Consider the following 15,820-nt stretch of genomic DNA (forward strand, 5'->3'; position numbering starts at 1 on the left):
CACATTGGGGATCCTTCCGAAAAGCCTTTCTTTTGCTACCAGGAGGACAATTCCCTCAGCATGGAGACAGTGCCATCTTACTTCAAAATGCTCTGGAGGACAGACATCCACAGTCATTGGTCTGAGAGCTGAGACTCCATTGGATTCCCTGATTGGAGCCCCCACCTGGACCCCTTCAAGGAGCAGCTGGATGACCTCTTTCTTGTCAGTGGTTTCATAGCAGATTCTTGCTCTGGGACGGGTCAGACTAGATGTCCCCAGAGGTCCCTTCTGACTGTCTGAGGAGACCAACAAGCACCCATTAAATGACTACTACATGCCAAGCTTCCTCCCTGTGCACCACAGTTGTAGTGTCTCCAGTGAGACACAAGGAGATGAATAATTCAGATACAATTCATTTCAATTCTAAAAACATTTACCTGCCCTATACCTGTACTTGCCCTATGTAAGGCACTGTGCCACATGCTAGGAATACAAAGACAAAAACAAAGCAAAACAGAATGATTCCTGCTCTCTAACACCTTGTATTCTTCTGGGGTTGGGGAGGGAGACAAAAGAGAGACAATAGACATAAAATACATGGACATAGGGTAATGAAGGAAGGGGAAGGGGTACTAAAGGAGAGGGGGTTGGGGGACCCAGAGAAGACCTGTCTAGGGGGCAGGAGGCACTGAGACTGGAAGGAAGGCTGATGCTCCAAGAGGGTCATTTGTGTGACTACAGAGAGATTCTAGAGGCTAGTCCGGGCTGGCTGAAACATAGGTCTCAGAAAAGAAGGCTAGAGGCAGAATCTAGAGACATATACATATCAGGACAAGGGAGATTCCTTTTCTCTGGAGGCAATTGTGAGCTACAGAAAGATTTTGAAGAGGGGAGTGACCTGCTCAGATCCATAACTTAGGTTGATTATTTCAGCAGCAGTATGGTGGGTAGATTGGAGAGAGGAGACCCTAGAAGTGTTAAGGCCAATTAGGAGGCCATCACCAGGGCAAGAGGCTGTGGTGAGGGACTGATCTAGGGGGGTTTGGGATCCCCTGCACCTTTGGCTATGTGTATGTATGTATGTGTGTGTGTGTAATGTATGTGCATGTATGTAATATATGCATGTATGTGTGTGTATGCTAAGATTAGCAAGAGAGAGTATAGGGAAAGAAGAGGGGCCTTGGCAGGGTCCCGAGTTGCTTACTGACCTAGAGATGGGTAATGATGAACCAGCAAAGGAAATTGAGAAGAACTGAGCAGGCGGATAGAAGGAGCCCCTCCAAGGGAGGAGGAGAAGAGGGAGTGATTGATTGGCCACACTCCCTCAGAGGCAATAGCAGGGTCAAGAAAGCCATTTGAGATTGTCCGTAGCCTTGGAGACAAGTATCAGTGGAGAGATAGCTCGGAAGTCAGATGGCAAAGGTCTGAGACTAGAGTGGGTGGTGGAGCAGGGGAGGCAGTGAGTACAGATGGCAATTCGCCTTTAGCAGCAGATGAGGCTTGGGGGATGGCAGGGTCAAGTGAAGTTCACAAAGACCCCATGATAGGGAGACCTGAGTTCCCATACTTGGTTCTACCACTTACTACATGTGTCACTTTGGTCAAGTCACTTAACCCCTGGGTCTATCATTCCTCACCTGTAAAATGAAGGGAAGAGTCAGACTAAAGAATCCCCCAGGTTCCTTCCAGCTGGAAATGCATGATGCTGTCACCTAAGCATGTTTTCAGGAAGCTGAGAAGGTGAAAATAGAGAGTGGGGAGAGAAGGGTGAGGACAGGGCCGGGGCGGGGGGGAGGAGCTGAAGGGGATAGGGAGAGAGGGAGAGGCGAGAGAAAGGTGAGGACAGGGCCGGGGTGGGGGGGAGCTGAAGGGGATATGGAGAGAGGGAGAGGGGAGAGAGAGGAAGAAGCAGAAAGAGATTAACACTCTGAGGATGAAGTGGTAAAAGATGGGATTGGAAGCACAAGCAGAGGGTTGTTCTTGACAAGGAGAAGACTGGAGCAGAAGAGTTGGGGCTAGAGCTACATCTGTAAATGGAGGGGGGGCGGTGATGGGCAGTGGTCTGGAGCAGGAGCAGTGCCGGAATTCGTCATGAATGGTTCGTCTTCTCAGTGAAGGAGGAACTGAAGGCATCAACTGAGAGGGAGGCTGTGGGGGTACAGTCAAAGAAGGGCAGAAGGCATCCTGGCTTCTGCAAGAGCATTGCTGAAAATAAAATCATGAATGGGTGATAGCTCCAGGATAGAAATAGGGCTTCCCACAACCGCAAGCTTCCAGTCTAGCTGGCTTTGCCTCAGGGCTCCTTCCTCCACCTTCAGGGAACAGGAGAATATTTGATTAGGTCTGTGTAGTTGCCGGTCTTCCAACCAGCCCTTGTGAGAGTCCAAGTACCTTAGCCAATTAGAGAAGAAGCAATGCATCTGAAGTTTGGGTGTGTGACTCTGGGGAAGTAATTTGCCTTTTCTCTGCCTCTAAAATTGTGATGATATAGGCAGCCTTATCTCAAAAGGTGGTGGGAAGCACCTATGAAATAATGTGTGTAAAACCTATTACAAAGCTTAAAACATCCTATAGCTGTCATTGTTCTTGTTGTTGTTGTTATTGCTAGGATTATCATTTTTTTCCTTCCTTCCAAGATATAGAGTAATAATCATTAGGATTTAGCTATTTATGGGGAGCTCCCTGGAACAATGGATAGATTGTTGGACCTGAGGTCAGGAAGATTTGAGTTCCAGTCCAGGCTCAGAGACTTACTAGCTGTGTGACCCTGGGCAGGTCACTTCACCTCTCTCAGCCTCAGTTTCCTTATCTATAAAATGGGGATAATAACAGCCCTTACCTGACATAGTTGTTGTGAAAATCCAATGTGACAACATGTACAAAGTGACTAGCAAAACTTAAAGTGCTATTTACCCAATTATTATTATCATTACAATCCCAAATGGAGATTCTCTTGCCACTGCACTCTAAACAGTGTACATGCATGACTGTGAGCTCCTGTCTTCTGGAGATGTTTGGGATAAGATGGCGCAGCCTCCAGCTGGGGGAATCAGGAGGAAGTCCCATGAGACGCCATTGAACCAGAATCCTGAAAGGCTGAGGGGAAAGCTCTGATTTCCTGGTTAAGTGAAGGTTCACAATAGGTGTGGCCCTGGACAAATGCTTGTGGAATTCTGACCATGTCCAGGTGACAGAAATCCCAACCAAAGAGAGACGCTATAAGACCAGGCTCCGAAGGAAGCCACTGACCAGATTTAGTGACAAGCCACTGGCCACGTTGGTCAGATCTCAAGATCCTGGATGCTCCCTGTGCAAGGACATGCAAGGGCCCTTAGCAACTCTCCTTTCCCACCCCCTCTTGTTCCATTTCCGGAAACAGGGACCTGAGCCAGAGTATCAAGGAATCAGAGCCCAGCTGGAAAGCCAAAGGGCTCTTCATTCCAAGCCCTGCTGGACTGCACTGCCTCATACCCAGCAGTAGCTAGGGGGCACCACAGTGCAGAGTGCTATTCTCAGACTCAGGTTGACTGGAGTTCAAATCCAGCTCACTTACTTGGTGTGTGGCCCTAGACGAGCCATTTACCTTCTGCCTGCCTCAGTTTCCCCACTTCTAAATGGGGCTATTAAAAGCACCTACCTTTCAAGGTTATCATGAGGAGCAAATGAGATAACAATTGTAAAGTGCTTAGCACAGTAACCAGCGCGTAGTAGGTGCTTAACAAATGCTAGTTTCCTTTCTTCCTATAACCAAGATGAGGCCAATGGGCATTTGTCCTGAGATGCCAACATCCATGAATGAGAAGACAGACAGGCTTTCCTCCCTGAGCGTTAGTCAGCTAGCATTCATTAAGCATCTCCCGTTGCTCTGCTTTGGACTGGAGACAAAGAGAAAGGTTCCCTGCTCATAGGGGGCTCACAGGAGAATGGGGGGAGCAATATGCAAACAATTCTGAGCAAATGATATTGACTGGGGAAAGTAGAGATACTTGGCAGAGGGAAAGCGCTAGAACCAATGGGACTTGGGAAGACTTCTTGCAGAAGGTGGGTCTTTAGCTGGGACATGAAGGAAGCATTTCCGGTACTTCTTCTTCATGGTGACCGCTGTCCCCTCACCTCCTGAGAAACATCAGACCAAACCTGGGTGTAGCTGTGCCCTGTGAGACTCAGTGGGAGACATCAGGGGCTTAATAAAGGCCACCCATAACTGCCTGGGCAGTGTGACCCTCTTTTTTTTTTGGTGAGGCAATTGGGGTTAAGTGACTTGCCTAGGGTCACACAGCTAGTAAGTGTTAAGTGACTGAGGCCAGATTTGAACTCAGGTCCTCCTGACTCAAGGGCTGGTACTCTATCCACTGCACCACCTAGCTGCCCCAGTATGACCCTCTTTTGCTCCCTCCTTCTACCACCCCAATCAGACTCTGACTCTGCTTCCCCTGGGATGTGCTCCCCTACTCCTACAGATCCTGAGCCAACACCTTTGTCTTAGTGACTTCAGGGCAGAGGATTCCACATTCCAGAGGGTTCAGGCACCGAAGATTTCTAAGCTCAAGCTTCCTCTCAGTCCCTACCCTCTGGCTGTGGCTAATAATGTTTGTATGAAAAGAGATTAACAGGTTTTGTTGTTGTTCAGTCACTTTGCAGTCATGTTCAACTCCTTGTGACCCCATTTTGGGTTTTTCTTGGCAGAGATGCCAAGTTGTGTGGCATTTCCTTCTCCAACTCATTTGACATATGAGGAAATTGAGGCAAACAGGGTTAAATGACTTGCCCAAGGCATATAGCTAGGAAATGACTGTGGCCAGATTTGAATTCAAGAAGATAATTCTTCGTGATTCCAGGCTGGGCACTTTATCCACTGTGCATCTACCTACCCAAAAACCAACTTCCGGATTAATAGTTATTAACCACCCATTGGTACCTAATTGAGACTTTTCTCCTGCTACAATATGAGAAGTTGAAAGATCATTGGAATAGAGAGAGCACTAGAAAGCAAGTAAGCATCTGTCCCAGGCACTGCACCTCAGGAAGAGATAACTGCATGTTCCCCTGCTCTCAGGTATCTCAGAAGTCAACTTGAGTGGGTTGAGTTATCTGTCCTGCACAGAACTCAGTCTTGCTTTGGGGTTGAAAATGTCTTGAGATCTGGTCTTCTAAGCTCAGCTGCTGGTTTGTAAGCTTCCCCAGGGCAGGAGCCAAGAGTCTATGGAGCTCCCCAGTGCCAGTACCTTTCTCATTCCCTCTGCATGTAACAGGTGTTTTATCCACTTCCTCTGAATTGAGTTGGCCGTCACCAGGCTTGTAGCTGCAGCCAGGATGGAAGCTTCAGCTGAATGGGCACTGAGCCCAGCTACACCCCCACAAAGTTCATGTGTTCAAAATAAATTCGTGGGATCCTAAAAGCAGAGCTTGGAAAATGAAGTAACTAACTACTAGGTCCAGTTCCCCAGGGCCCAGGTCATTGAGATTTTGCCCTGTTGAAATTTAGACTTTAAAATGCCTTGTGAAATCAAGGCAGGCCATGCAAGAATAACGCCAATTATGGTGGACAGTCCTGAGCTGCCTGTCTTCTCCATTTGTTCATTGGTCCAAGAAATGCATGTGTTGAATATCAGTAAAGTGGAAGTCCCAGACTCCGTTGGCCAGCACTACCCTGCTGAGCACAAAGTGGACAGAGCATGGCTGAGTGGGGCTGTGAGCAAGTCCTACCACAGAGGAAAGGGCCATAGGTGTCTTAGGGCCTGAACAAGTGGGGGATAAACTACTCCATGCTCTTTTAATTTGCTTGTGGTATCACCCTTTATGTGCAAATCATGTACCCATTTTGACTTTATTTTGTTATATGGTATGAGATGTTGATCTATACCTAGTTTCTGCCATACTGTTTTCCAGTTTTTCCAGCAGCTTTTACCAAATAATGAGTTTTTGTTCCAAAAACCTTGGATCTTTGGGTTTACTATATACTAGATTATTATAATCATTTACTATGGTATAATTCATACCTATTCTATTCCACTGATCTATATCTTTATTTCTTAGCTAGTACCAGACTATTTTGATAATTACTGCTTTATAATACTGTTTGATATCTGGTACGACTAGACTACCTTCTTTCACTTTTTTTCATTGATTCCCTTGATATCCTTGAGCTTTTGTTCTTCCCAGATGAATTTTGTTATTATTTTTCTAGATCTATAAAATATTTTTGATAATTTGTTGGTATGACACTAAATAAATTTAAGTAGGATTGTCATTTTATTATATTGGCTCAGCCTACCCATGAGAAATTAATATTTTTCCAATTGTTTAGATCTGACTGTATTTATGTGAAAAGTATTTTATAGTTGTGTTCATATAGTTCCTGGGTTTGTCTTGGCAGATAGATTCCTAAGTATTTTATATTGTCTGTAATTATTTTAAATGGAATTTCTCTTTCTATCTTGCTGCTGGACTTTTTTGGTAATATATAGAAATGTTGATGATTTATGTGGGTTTATTTTGTATATGCAACTTTGCTAAAGTTGTTAATAATTTCAAGTAGTTTTTTAGTGGATTCTCTAGGATTTTCTAAGTACAACATCATATCATCTGCAAAGAGTGATAGTTTTGTTCCCTCATTGCCTATCCTAATTCCTTCCATTTCTTTTTTTTCACTTATTGCTATAGCTAACATTTCTAGTACAATATTAAATAATAGAGGTGATAATAGGCATCCTTGCTTCACCCCTGATTGTACTGGGAAGGCTTCTAGTTTATCCCTATTACAGGTAATGCTTGCTGATAGTTTTCGATAAATATTCCTTATGATTTTAAGGTAAGCTCCATTTATTCCTATGCTCTCTAGTGTTTTTACTAGGAATGGGGAGCATCTAAATTTTCAGTGACATTTAAGGATTGCAATGATCTCTTCCCATAATGAGGGGAATCCACACATGAGGCATTCCTTTCATTTAAGGAGCTTCCAGCAATCATGGGACCATTGGGAAGTCATGACAAGGACTTTGGGGGCACCTTTTTTTAGGAAGATTGGTTTTCTTCCATGAAATCATTAGCATTTTGCAAGTGGTGTACTTGAAATTAGGGAACTGAGCATGATAAATGTAGTGTTTGAGGGGGCAGCTTAGTGCTGGGCAGAGGACGCAGGTGCAGGGAAGTAGGCAATGCTTTACTGGAGTCAAAGACCTGTGGTTAGGCATCCTCAGAGGTAAGGATCGGGAGTTTGGACAGGCAAGGTAAGTCAAGTCTAATTTATGCACTGATGTTTTCTAAAGGAATTAGGAGGTTTTCTACATTGTATTTCATCTCCTTTTCTTTTTCTCCAGAACAGCATAACCTCTTAAAGTCTCTTGGTACTTCCCTCTTTGTATTTTTCTAAATTCTTAACAGAATTTAAGTTAATTTAAATTAATCTTAATTTAAATTTTAAATTTAAGAGAAAGAAAACTGTAAGTTACTTGTTTATCCCCAAAGTAGCCAGGATATCTTTGCCCAATATATTCCACTATTGTTTTAGAAGCAGTGTGATGTAATGGAAAGAGAGTTAGAACTGAAGTCATACCAGGCCTGATTTCAAATCCTATCTCAGACGCTTAATAGCTGTGAGACCTGGGACAAATCATATCGCTCTGAACCTTAGTTTTTTCATCTGTACTATGGGGCAACATTGTTTGTTCCATCTACCTCATAGGGCAATTGAAAGGATTCCTTTCTAAGTCTCAAGGCTTCTGTAAAAGAAGAAATTATTTGTCATTGCACTGATTTGACACTTTTAACTCCCCCACCAATATGTAGCAGATAATTTATAGCCAGTGAAGCTTAAATCTATATTTCAAATAATTTCTGAAAAATAAGTCACCCCCCCCATCACCTAGACTGCTGCAACAGTTTCCTGACTGGTCTTCCTGTCTCTAGTCTTTCCCCTCCTCAAGCCATCCTTAAAACAGTTTCTCTCCAGCTCAGAAATCTTCCATGGCTCCCTACTGCCTATATGGAAGAGAATACAGCCTCTCCAGGCCTTTATTCACATCCCTTTCAGGGAGTCTATTTTCCAGAATCCTCAACATTCCATGTTTGGAGAAAACTCGGTGACTGCCTAGAACAACCCACAGCCAATTACTGTATATTCATCCCATAGGAATTTCATCTTAGCAGAGCTGGATCAGTCTTGTAGAATGGTAAGGTCTTTGAGTCTTGTCACCATCCTTTAATAGGTTAGTTATTCCTCCCAGCACTGTGTCATCTGCCCATCTGATGACCCCACCATCTGTGCTGTTGTCAGTCACAAATTAAAAAATTCAACAGTATGAACCCAAACACAGATCCCAGGGGCACTGCGTTTGAGATCTTCCAAGTTGGAAGTAACAAGTGCCAGTAATGAATACCTTCAGGTCTCCTACACCAAAAGTTCCAGATTTCTCTGTTTGTACTATGGTCTAGTACATCTTCCTCCATCTCCCTCCAAACTCTCCTCTGTCTCTCCCCTCTGCGCTTTCCCACAAGCTCTTCATGCTTGACATGCACTCACTTTTGCCTCTCCAAATCTTAGCTCACTTTCTTGTGGAGCCTTCATTGACTCTCCCCATTGGTGTTTTCTCTCTTCTCAGTTCCTCTTGTGCTGTATTTATCTATATACATGTTGAAGGGTGGAGGTTTCCCTCTTAATAGAATGTAAGTTCCTCAAGAGCAGGAATTGTCTTTGTATAATGGTGCTTAGTACTGGTGATAAATGTTAACATTTATATTACATATGATATTAATAACATCAATATTAAATATTAATAATTTATTTGAGCTGCATTTCTTGTGCAATATTAAATGGTTCCTTGCATGAGAAAGTCACTGTTCCTTCCCAGGCACCTGTGGTTGATCTGTGAATATTTGTTGTCTGAGGATTCTTAGGGGTGAGGGATCTACTCATTTGACTAAATGAATCCTTAAGTCACCTGCACTGAATTATCAAATTACCTTTTATCCCTTCACTGAAATGTCCACATATTTGAATCATTTTAACACAACAAATAACTCAGCTGTTGGTATCTCATAGACAGGGATCTGTTTTCCTTGTAGACTTTTCCATTCTTTTGAGGATAGTGAGAAAATCAGGCAGCCTTAGTGCCCGGCAGACATTGTCTGCACCAGGATGTGAAGGATTATAGATGACAGCAGACAGTGCTTCCCCATGGGAGCCTTGGGGCAGGGGTGGGGCACAGAAAGGCAGCCTTCACCATATAGAATGAAGGCAGCCCGAATGAGTGATTGGTAGCTGGCAGACACTCTCCATTTGTTTCCTAAATACACAGGCTGGGTCTTGATCATTCCAAAGTGTATTATGAAAGCTTTGAGGATGTAAATGCTGGACTTGAAGTTGGAAGGACCTCAGGAAGCCTGTAATCCAGCCCTTACATGATCAATCAATAAGCTTTTATCAAATGCCTTCTCTGTGGGAAGAATCCCTTTTGTAGAATACCTGATAAATGTTTATCCTGTCTTTCCTTCAAGACCTCCTGTGGAGAGCTCATCACCTCCCAAGGTGATGATGCCCTTTGGACAGATCTCATTGTTGGGGTCCAGTCCACATCACTTGCTTTGTCTGAGTCTCAGTTTCCTGCTGTATAAAATGGGCCAACTATAAGATCCATAAAGCCCCTGCCATGGCTAATGCCTGGGGTCCCATTGGTTCTGTCCTCTTGTCCTAAATAGAGCAAGCCTGACCCCTTTCTCAAAAACTAGCCTTTCATGTGCTGACCTGGCCACTGCCTCTGATCTGAGTGACCCATGTAAGCAATCCCATTTCAGCTCTTACTGTACACAATTATGACTGCTTGAAGGGGACTGTCCGATGGTACCTCTTCCAGCCCCCCTGAGGGGAGAGACTTTCACTTTCTGTCTTTTATATCCTCAGCACTTAGAAAAGTGCCCCGCTCATGCTCATTTTAGGCACATTTTAAGTGTCGGTTTCCTCTAGTACCTTTTGACTTAAACTGACTAGCTTTGCTGGGGAAGGGGCTTCCTGCTGGATTTGCTGCTGGATTCCATGGCTAATGGAGGAGAGGAGAGAAAGGAATCCCTTCCACGCCCCCATGCCTTCTGCTTAGGTGCAGGATCACAAACCTCCAAACAGTTCTTGGTCAGGATGGGAGTTTCAGCCTAAGCCCCAAGGGCTGTGGCCAGTTCTCTCCTGGCCAGTGGCTTTGCCCCTTCCGATCCCAATTGACAATCCGGTTCATGCTTTGTAAGGAGATGGCTAGGCAGCCTTGGAGTTAATTTAGTACCTCACTATCTGTCCCTTATTTTCTTTGGCTGCATCAATTAGTTGGGGAAGAGGAAGAGAATCAGTTATAGATCATCTGCCAGCCTTCCCCTCCCCAACACATGCATTATCTCACTTGAACTTCACAGCGGGCCTGAGAGGAAGGTGTCACTGTATGTCTTGTCACCCCCACTTTAGAGAAGAGGAAACAGAGTCTCTGATCTGCCCCACTAATGGCAGGTGATTATCCAGAGAGTTTCAGAGGCAGAGTTTGAATCCATGCCTGGCAGGTTTCCAGGCCAACAGTCGATGTACATTCTCACTCGATCCCTGTCACTGACATTCCCCACATGTGAGGTCCAGAACCGACCCCAGCTCCCTGAGGTGTTCTGCCCAGGCAGAGCAAGTGGTCTTCTGGTCATGTAGTACCCTAAGATCACAGTGGCTTGGGAGTGCGCAATGTGGCCTCTCTCCTTTCTTTGGTGCATTGGTTATTAGAACTTGAACTTCCTGGTTTCCTCTTTTTCTGTTCATTTCCAGGGACCGACGGGTCCGCTGTTCCCTAGTTACTGCCCCGGGCTCCTGCGCTCACAGTTACCTGGTCCTTTTCCCCCCGTAGTTTGCAATGATGGCCAATAAGCTCTTCTCCTTCTGCAGTAAGAACCCCCCACCCCCAGCCCTTTCCTCACCCAGCCTGTGCTCATGATGGACTCTGATTACCTTTAGTGCAGTTTTATTCACCAGGTCACTCCTAAGGAGTGACAAGGATGCCACAGTAGACTTACTCTCTGTGGAAAAAGGCTAGAATTTGTTATGGAAAACAAACCTCTTTCCTCTAAGGATGCTGAGAAGCAGTGGCTTCTGGTATGGATCAAAAGGGGCTCCATTTGGAAACAGAAATGCGGGTTCAAATCCTGATTCTGCCTCTTCCTCCCGGTATGACTGGACTAGTCACTGAAGCTATCTAGGTCTTCTCTTCATCATCTGGAAAAGGAGAGGGGTGGGACTCAATGATTACCACAGTCTCCCTCGAGCTCTGATGCTCTGAGCTTGTGACTCATGGGAGTTCAGAGTTGGGAGGGGTCACAGGGCTCTCATTGAATGCTGTCATTTAATGGTAAGGAAGCTGGTGCCCAAAGAAATTAAATGACTCCAACAAATCAGCTCTTATTGAGCATCTGCTGTGTACACGGCCATAGCTCTGCCTCTCCTCAGTCCTATTCACCTTCCTCATGTCAATGGCCCTCTTTGAGAAGGAGGAGGAGCAAGTGAACGCCAAGACCAACAAGGACGGCCTCTTCTCTTGGAGGGCCTGAGTCCCATGGCAGGGGAGCGGCAGACCGAGGACCAGAAGCCAGGCATCCTGGCCCCCCAACACCCTTGCTGCTTCCCTTGCCGGCCCTGGCTTCTTTCTCCTCTCGGCCCAGGCCGATTACTTTCCTCTCCCTTCCGGATTGTCCTTGTCAGCACGTGGTTGTTGTCCTGTTGTCTTCCCGTTTGAGTGAGCTCCCTGAGAGCAGGAACTGCATCTCGACTTCATATTCCTCGTGTTCCGCAAAGCATCTGGCACCTTGTGAGCACTTGGTGCTGTTGTCGGTCCTTCATTCCGAAAGAGGCCTGGGGACATCACCGGCCAGCTCTTGACTCGCACGTGAACTGGACTGGAGAGGGGCAGAGGCGCCCAAAGCTGTCCACCTGGTCGGACTGTTGACTGCCTGTGTCTCAGTCAGTTTCTGATTCACTCAGAAAGACGTTCTTGGATTCTCCAGCGGGTCAGGCACTTGCCGTGTAAATCTCCTAAGGAATCCATTCGTGCTGACAGCTGCCAATTAGCACTGATAGGAAAATGGCCGAACACATCCAATTCCTCCTTCTTAAAAATGGAGTATTAGGCCCTTTTCACCAAGAGAGATGAGAAAATTACAGGGTAGTTATGAAAAGGAAGATTCCAAAAGCACTTTACTGTGAAACTAGCTTCTCATTTGAGTCAGAATTTAGCACTGTGGAGATCTCATTGGCACTGTCCTAAGTCCAAATGAAAAGGTAACCCTCTTTTGGGGGAGAGAAGAATCTGCAGTGTCTGCCTGAATGTGCCAAGATCCTGGGCCCTCAGTTGATTGTCAGCTCTGGGAGGGTGAACAGCACTCCCCTTTTGTCCTCACTGTCTCCCCCGTGCTGGGCACAAGGCCCTGCAGAGAGCAGAAATTGCATCCATGTTTGTTGAATTAAAACATAGCGTTTCCTTTATTAAAAATCTTGTCTTTTTTACATTTTATTTTACTTCTTTTCTAAATTACATGTAAAAACAATTTTAACATTCACTTGTAGAAATGACGAGTTTTTAATTCTCCCTGATCTCCCTCAATGAGAAGGCGAATAGTTTTCTGTAGATTACACAGGTGCACTCATGCAGAACATATTTCCACAGTATTAAGGATCTTCAGATGGGGGATGTTTGACCTCCCTGAAGACAGTAAGTGACCAGCTGCTGGGAGAGGGTGAGACCGAGATTAGCAAAACCTAATGCGGTGACTCTGTTGTTCCTTTCCCTCTTTCTAGCGCCGGCTTTGCTACTGGTGCCGGCAAGGACGCCATCTCTGCCTTTGACTATCCGGGTCCCAAGCGAAAGCTCTACAGTGCCGTGCCTGGGAGACTGTTTGTTGTGGTGAAGCCATATCAACCTCAAGTCGATGGAGAGATCCACCTGCACCGGGGCGACAGGGTCAAAGGTCAGCTTCACCTTCTGTCGCTCTCCTTGGGTTTTGGCCGCGTGTGGCTCAGTGGGTTCTGGGGAGAGACCTCTGAGTTCCTTAAATGTTCAGTTGTTTTCAATTGCATCTGACTCTTTGTGATCCCCTTATTTTCTTGGCAGAGATCCTGGAGTGGTATGCTCTTTCCTCCTCATTGTTCAGATGAGGAAACTGAAGCAAACAGGGTGAAGTGACTTGCCCAGGGTCACACAGCTAAGAGGTGTCTGAGACCAGATTTGAATTCAGGGAGATGAGTCTTTCCAATTCCAAGCTCAGTGCTCTATCTACTGGACTACCCAGCTGCCTCCAAAATAGAGGGTCATAGAATTTAGAGCCGGGAGGGACCCTAGAGGCCACCCAGTCCAACCTAGTTCATATCGGGCCCAGAGATGCCAAGGATCTGAGACAAGGTTACACAGGTGTGGAGGAGGCAGACCTGGCTTTGAGCCCCGCTCTGTCTTCACACTCCAGATCTGTCCCTCCAGTATCTAGAAGCACTGAATGTTAGAACCCTCTCGCTTGATATAGCTGTAACCTGAGATGGGGAGAATCACTGCTCTTCTAGAACATACAGTCACTGGGGGCAGGGGCAGGGGCAGGGACAGGGCTGGAACCCACATCTACTTCCTTAATGGCGTGGCTCCGGGTGGGCATGCTCCCAGGGCGGCCGGCTCTGCACTGCCTTAGCGCGTTTCCTGGAAGGCCTGGTTGTGAGCCAGCAAAGCTGGGCTCTAGATTCTGCTTCTGTCCCCTCCCTGGACAAGGAACTGGCCCTTTCTGGGCCTCATCTTTAAAATGGGTGTCATGATCCCTGGGGCCCCTATCCATCAGGGTTGCTGTGAGGCTTAGAGGAGATCCTACCCGGAGAGTGGAAATGCCTGTTCCTTGTTGTCATCATTGTCATTGTCCCCCTCCGGACACTCAGTGGCAGAGATATGGCCTTGCCCTGTTCCTCCTGCCTGCCTCAGACTGGCACAGCTGGGCAAGCCTGCTGCTTGCATCCCTTTGCCTGCTTCCTGCTCCCCCTCCTCACCACCTGAGGTCCCTGACTTGGGGCCCTGCCATAGGAGGAGGGCTGAGGAATGGGGGAAGCCACTGTCCATCACCCACTCCTGGCCCCCCTCCCCCCTTTATTTTTCTGTGGGGGCGGGGCAGCCTAACCTGTGCTTTGGTGCTCACTTCCTTCTGGAGTGATATCCTTCAGGTGATGGATGCCCCATGGAGAAAACACTACTGTTGGCTGTGCCCTGAGAAGGCCCTCTGGAAGGGGGAGGGGAAGGAGGCCCAAGGGGGTCGGGTTGGGTGTGTTGTGGGGAGGGGTGGAAAAGCTGTTGTATAATTAGGAGGTTGTACTGCTCCACTAAAAATACCTCCTGAGTCAGCCCCTCCGTGACATCACGTGTCGCTGCTTGGGATGTGGTTAAGGCCAAGTACCATTTGTGTACAGAATCACCCCCGGCAGCGATAGCCCGTCCCTCAGGTGCATCTACACTGGGCGCCTCTTGCCCCATGTTGCCCCAGCTTTCCAGTCCTTGGCTGGAAAGCCATCTTGTCTCCACCTGCCCAGCCTGCAGAGGCTGCTAAGGGGCTGTCCCTGGCTACCAAAGGCCTTGCTTCCTGAGCGATGAATAACTGCATTTCAATATGAATTACTTCATTGCCCACAACTCCAGTTCTCCTCCCCGCTTCCCTGCACCCCCCCCCCCAGCCTGCTGCGTTGCTTACAAAACTCTGTTCTTTTTCAGGTTTCTATTTCTGCTCGCGATTATCTAAAAAGATAAAGGGAGGCACAGCTGTCAAAGCATTCCCCTTCCCTCTCCCCAGGGCCGGGTGCTGGGTAGGGGGGGCTCTGGTATTTCAAAGATGTCTTTGGTGGAATCTTTTCTCCTTCATGGCTTTTCTTGTTCAGAAGTATCATCCTCCCCTCCCCCAGGGTGACCCCTTACCATAAGAGCTGACCAAAGGAAGGCATTGTAGCGCCAAGCCCAGGCACTGGAGCTGTGACATCTGACAGCCTAGCCTTCCACAGAGGCCCCATCCCTACTTCTTCTATTCCCTTCAATGCCAGGGGTCCCTGTTGGATTGACTTGGGTGGCATTTATGTCCCCTTTACCATCCAGTCTCTTTGTCCATTCAGGCCAAGAATAAGCACAGGATCTTTGTGGCACGTAATCGTTGTTTGTTCTTGTAGCAAACTTGCAATCTTTATAATCAGAGGGTGGGAACATTGATGCTTCAGTGAAATGGAGCCTTCGAATGATGCCCATAGACTGGAGACGAGTGTGGACACCCAGGCTCTGGGTCCCCTTGAATGGTGTATAAATGACTGGCAAGTCAAAGACTATGGATATTTGTGTGGATGTACCAGGGACTGATTCACAGCTGGGGGCCATTCTAGGGCATTGTAGTTCCTTGAGGAGGAGACAGGGATCTGCTTCCCTTAGGCAGCCTGCTTCATGCCCAGCCTTTACCAATAGGATTTTATGATTCAGAAGGTCAGGAAGGAACTCCTGTGCTTTAGATAGTCCCTCCAAACTCTCTCAGACCACCCTTTCTGACTGCATTCAAGTCACCATCCCAACAATTTGCCCTAGAGAAACCCTGCTGCTCTGCTGCTGGTCCATCCTCTGTCCTGCTCATTCTTATTGTGCATGCCCAGCAAAGCTTTGTCATAGGTAATCTCTCTCTCTCTCTCTCTCTCTCTCTCTCTCTCTCTCTCTCTCTCTCTCTCTCTCTCTCTCTCTCTCTCTCCCCTTCCACTCTCCTCTCCTCCTCTCCCCTCTTCCCTCTCCATCTTGGCTAGGTTGGCAGATAGGTCTCATCCCTCTCAGGCTTAGGTCAC

General features: G+C 46.8%; 1 protein-coding gene across 4 annotated transcripts in view; it reads left to right on the top strand.

The window, feature by feature from the left end:
* Window positions 1-15,820, top strand: part of SHANK2 (SH3 and multiple ankyrin repeat domains 2) — a 692,308-nt gene that overhangs the window by 268,621 nt on the left and 407,867 nt on the right. For all 4 annotated transcript variants that reach the window (XM_043971951.1, XM_043971952.1, XM_043971953.1 and 1 more), the window contains one exon: window positions 12,788-12,957. In XM_043971951.1, coding sequence (XP_043827886.1) covers window positions 12,788-12,957 — 170 coding nt within the window. The remainder of the gene's footprint in view (window positions 1-12,787; window positions 12,958-15,820) is intronic.

The sequence above is a fragment of the Dromiciops gliroides genome, chromosome 6 (assembly GCF_019393635.1).
Source record: "Dromiciops gliroides isolate mDroGli1 chromosome 6, mDroGli1.pri, whole genome shotgun sequence".
In the NCBI taxonomy this organism is placed as follows: domain Eukaryota; kingdom Metazoa; phylum Chordata; class Mammalia; order Microbiotheria; family Microbiotheriidae; genus Dromiciops; species Dromiciops gliroides.